The sequence below is a fragment of the Rhinopithecus bieti genome, unplaced genomic scaffold (assembly GCF_001698545.2).
Source record: "Rhinopithecus bieti isolate Rb0 unplaced genomic scaffold, ASM169854v2 scaffold_34958, whole genome shotgun sequence".
Taxonomy (NCBI): Eukaryota; Metazoa; Chordata; class Mammalia; order Primates; family Cercopithecidae; genus Rhinopithecus; species Rhinopithecus bieti.
The window spans coordinates 760634-765898 of record NW_016814973.1 but is presented as its reverse complement, the minus strand read 5'-3'; the positions used below and the strand labels follow the sequence as shown (position 1 = coordinate 765898).

Here is a 5265-nt window from a genome sequence, read left to right as displayed (position 1 = left end):
AAAAGAGAATTACAAAAAAAAAAAAAAAAAAAAAAAAAAAAAAAAAAAAATTAGCCGGGCATGGTGGCATGGCCTATAATGCCAGCTACTCGGGAGGCTGAGGCAGGAGAATCCCTTGAACCCGGGAGGCAGAAGTTGCAGTTAGCTGAGATTGTGCCACTGCACTCCAGCCTGGGCAACAGAGGGAGATTTTGTCTCAAAAACAACAAAAACAAAACACTCTTAGAACCTGAATGACAGGCTTCCCTCTGCCCACTCCTCTGATTAAATTCTAAATTAATATTGAAGGAGAAAGAACTTAAGCTAAGTCTATGAGAGAAAAGAAAAATAATTAAAAGGATCATTAAAGTCTTAGCCACATGTTCTGTCTTCTCAATATTAGAAGTGAAGAAAATCACAGCTATAAAAGACTAATCAATAGGCACATAAAGGATGGTGAAATTGCTATAAATACTATAAAGAGGAGTGAAAGTAAAATCTTTAAATCACAGAATTATATACTAAAAAACAGAATCCATCATTCACTTAGCATCTAGCATACACTACTGTGCTGGGTGCCAGAGTGATGTCCCAAGTAAGGTATTTGGCATTGTTTGACCCTCTGTAGGATTTCAATGACAGTGGTGTAATATCAATCTCAAAAACAGAAATGGTAGTAATAGAAGTAATGTATCCTCATCATGTAGCCTTGGAAATATAATGTTACCACTGCTTACACCCACTCCCTAATTATATCCCTCTCATGCCCTCTCAGAGGTAACTACTATCATGAAATTGGTCTTTAACATTATCATATCATGTTTTCCTTTAGGCTCTTACATTATAAAAATACATAAAATATAATACAATGAATGTATAGAATATAATCATATTGTAGGATAAATACATATCGTGTGTGTGTGTATGTATGCATGTGTAGATATATATATATATCTATCCCTGAACAAAATATTGTATGTAGCATATTAACTTCATATGAAAGGCTTACATAATATTCTTTTGTGACTTGCTTTTGTTGTTCAACAATATATTTGAGCTCCATCCAAGCAAATCTGAGTAGTGTTCATTTGTTTTCTATGTGCACAGTGTATTTTGGATATAACTATGCCACAATTCATTTATCCATTTTCCAAGTCATAGACCTTAGGTTACTTCAAATGTTTAGCTATTACAGATGATGCTGCAATGAGTGGTCTAGAACTTGTCTTCATCTGTGTAAGAGCTTCTCCAACTCTAAGGTTTTACCTGGCAGAGGCCTTTCTAGATGTTAGTGGTCATTTTACAGTGTCATAATTTTATCTATTTATCTTTTACCTTTTTACTTTACCACCTTTAATTCCTTTAATTATTTCTACAGAGAAAATAAAATTTCACTCCAAAGGAGCAACTACTTTTCTCTCCCTTCTTCTCCCCAGTGATATAACAGACAACTCCCAATCTGAACTTGAAAGGCCCCTTGAGCTTAAGAACTGCTTTCTGGGTGAGAGTGATAGCCCTGCATTTAAATATGAAGTCAAGATCATCTGAGAACACGAGTGTCAAATTAAGAGCTTTCACAAGAGTACGGTGAAGTAGGGCCAAGAGCTCATTCTTCTAACCTTCATCCTTCACAATCCTGAAGATACCTTCCTATAACACAGATCCTCCTTAAAACCCTTAAAAGGGCTTCAAAGTGAAACTTCCTCCCACTTCCTGACCTTCCTCTGCCTTTCCATCCTTATGTTCTCTTAATGAAGTACACACATGCCACACTCTAGCCATACACTGAGAATTCCCTTTCTCTCACTCCATCTCTACCAGCCAACAAAGTCTTGCTCATCTTTCAACATCTTGGGCAAATGGCTCCTTTAAAGGCTTCCAGACTTTCTTTATTGGAATTAACCCTTCTCTTCTTTGCATCACCATGGATAGAACTTTGAAAAAAACAAAAAACAAAAAAACCCAGCATATAAAGCAGTTATCATTGTCTAGTTTTTACAGTACTGCTCTAACCTTCCTTATAATTCTATAACATACTTGAGGCCAAAGGCTTTGTCTCTTAAATCTTCATTGTCCCTAAAATGACCATCACAATATATCAGACAAGTTCAATTTTAGGGAGAAATATGCTGAACAGTTCTTAACATTAGTACTTTTCATATGAGTTATCATGTTTACATTTCCCAAGGATATTCCTAACATGGAAACCATGTCTTGTATCATCCAGGCATTTAGAAATGGAGAAAGAAATAATTAAAAAGGGACCCCATATAAAAAGGAATTCTATATTTTAGAGTCCAAACAGTTAAACAGAGAGGATAAGATTTGGGCTAACATGTCGCAAAGAACAACTTAGGGATAAAACAACAGGAAAACAAAGATAACATGTGAAGACACATCAAATCTCAAAATGCATTAATTATTTTAAAAACCAACAAATAAAGAAATAAAACAAAACTCAAGAAATGGTAACCAATTACCTGCATGAGCAGAGAGAGGTGAGTGTGGTCGAGGTAATGCTGGTGACTGCCCATTGCCTATTAAGCTTTTCCGGTTGCTTGTTCGGCAACTATCAAAAGGAAAGAAAAAACAACGTTTAAAAAGAATACAGCATCGATAATGTTCAAGCATGTTCCAGATAGACATGGACCAGGTTGAACAACCTATCTGCTCATGTTATTGTTAAAATTATTACAATTATGCATTCACTAATATTTGAGGGGTGGCTGCCTCTTGAATATCAGAAAATACAATGTATTCATGAAGCACAACACCATCAATATTCCTTACCACCAGTGGAGCAATAATCAAATACCTTCTTCCAGTGCTTGACTGCAAATATGCAACATGCCATACACACAAGTGATAAATTAAGGATTCAAATCAGCAAACCACAGGTAGCATCTTCGTTGACACAAAATTTCTAATACAAAATTACATGCAATGAAGCGCAATGATGTTAATCTTATAATGATGCACTAATTAAAAATCCAATTATTTAGACAAAATTTCTTATTTGTGCCTTTTGTCAACAGAATAGCTGATGCCTAAGATAAATGTATCTCACCACTCATTCATTTTTCATCTTGTATATGGCATTCACAAATTCTTTATTAAGGTAAATGTTCTGGAATCGTAAAATCAGATCCCAGTGTATAAAAACAATAGTGATGGTCCTCTTTCACAAGCATGCTAGCTACTGGTTTGATCCTGAATACCCAGAGCTTAGAAATAAATTAATACACATGAGCACAGGGCAACAATTTGTTCCTGTTTCTGCTAGTAGGAAGTTATAAAATGGCTAATTTGATTTCAAAGTAACTTTCACAAGCCTTAAGAATAAGACAAATACAAAACTGGCGGATGGTGAAGTGGATATTATCTCATTTTCATTTGCTTTTCTTCAAAATAGATTGGCACTTAATTCTCTATTAGCAATACAGTAGTCACAGGAGGGTGATAAAACTCAGCAAGTTACCTCATTTAATTCACCTATAACAAGGTTCAGGGCTCTGTGCCTCTATCCTCCTACACTATGCTGCCCTCAACCACCATTAAGAGTTTATTGCAATGCCTTCTTAATGCAGGACAGACCTCTGTTATACCAGATTCCTGAAACAGGAATTTTCACTGGACTTCTAATTTAGGTACAGTGAGATAACATTTCTAAATATTCAAATAATACATTTCAAAACCAAACCCAATTTCTTTCACCAATACGAACTTCGGAGTTATCTTCTCTTAGATGTTTGCTGCTTATTATCATTTGTCAACAGTCCCATATTTATAATTTCTTAAGGTCGGGCTGCATCACTGTGTTTTCCTTAGTGCAGCAATCAGCATTCCCTAGTATTATCTGTGAGTTTAATTAAGATAATGTTTACTCAGCCTTAAAGCAGTTGTTAATAAGAATAGACTTTTGATATTTAATTATGAAGGTGGGTTGGATATTATCAACTCATCTATCAAGAAATGTATGTATTCAACCTATTAAATTCACAATCATTAAATCAGACAGTCTGATTGTTTTTAAAAGATACTGTATATTTAGTGTTAATTCAAATTAATGTCTCCTTTCATTCCAATACAGAAATATTAAATATATTAACTTGCTGTTGCTAATAGAAGAAATTATAAATGACAGATTTATGTCCTGGAAATGTCAGCAAACTTCTTTCAGCAAATTAACTGAAATTCAGGTTGTTATAAAAATGGCTATATTTTTTCATGTTTAGCACTTGATCTACATCATGCATAAAATCTTTTCAACATATTTATTGTTTATATGTATAAATAAAATGAATAAGAAATGTGTATCAGTGCAAACAGTAATCTAATGAATATCTTAACTAGGTATAAAATATACTGATATACTTTAAATTTAGAAAATGTTATTTCTTAAAGAAAAACTTAAAAATTTTCTAAGAAATGTATATTACCATACACACTAAGGTACATAAACTACCACAACAGGCAAAATAGTGAACAATTTAGATTTTAAAAAAAATGAAAACACAAACAACAAACCCTCACAATTGTATTAGTTATTTAAAGTCTATCAAAAGGGGTAGAAAAGTGATTTCAAAAATGTGACTCAAAAAATCTCAAAAAGAAATGTCTAAATAAAACCCACAAATAAAATATACTTGTTTGGTCAATATACTAACAGATTTACATTACAGTCATCCTGGGTGCGTCTACTTCTCTACACAGATTTCTAATCTTTATAAATAGATGATTCATTATGAATGCAATGTAGAGTGAAAGAAAACAGGCTACTTCATCTATGAATACATGAGCAAGTTAAAAGAAGAGAAGTTAAAAACAAATTAGCTCAGAATTTGAACAGTTTACCATATTTAAGGTATGGGTAGTATGTTACACAAAACAAATTATCGAAGGTATATCTTATTGACAAATGCCATGAATAATCAAAGCATAACTCATCACTGAAAGTGTCTCCTCTAACCTTTTTTCCTTTCAAAATGAAGCTAGAGATGATATTAAAATTACAACAGACTTGGAACTTTCTGGAATCTCTCTCAACAATGAAATGGAAAGCTTTTAAACATCAAATGTTCCCAAAGTAGCAAAGCCAGTGTTTATATAGTATAGGCTAAGACATATTTCCATATGTACAGGAGATAAATCTCTATACTTATGAAATGGGGTCTTAGCCTTATGAATGAATTTGTTGCTAAAATTTTCAAGGGTAGAGGGACACTTTACACTGCATTTCATTCCCAAATACCTAGGCATATATATATATATATATATATATATATA

General features: G+C 33.3%; 1 protein-coding gene across 9 annotated transcripts in view; it reads right to left on the bottom strand.

Moving 5' to 3' along the window:
- Nucleotides 1-5265, bottom strand: part of MAST4 (microtubule associated serine/threonine kinase family member 4) — a 589801-nt gene that overhangs the window by 121959 nt on the left and 462577 nt on the right. For all 9 annotated transcript variants that reach the window (XM_017852851.1, XM_017852852.1, XM_017852848.1 and 6 more), the window contains one exon: nucleotides 2460-2548. In XM_017852851.1, coding sequence (XP_017708340.1) covers nucleotides 2460-2548 — 89 coding nt within the window. The remainder of the gene's footprint in view (nucleotides 1-2459; nucleotides 2549-5265) is intronic.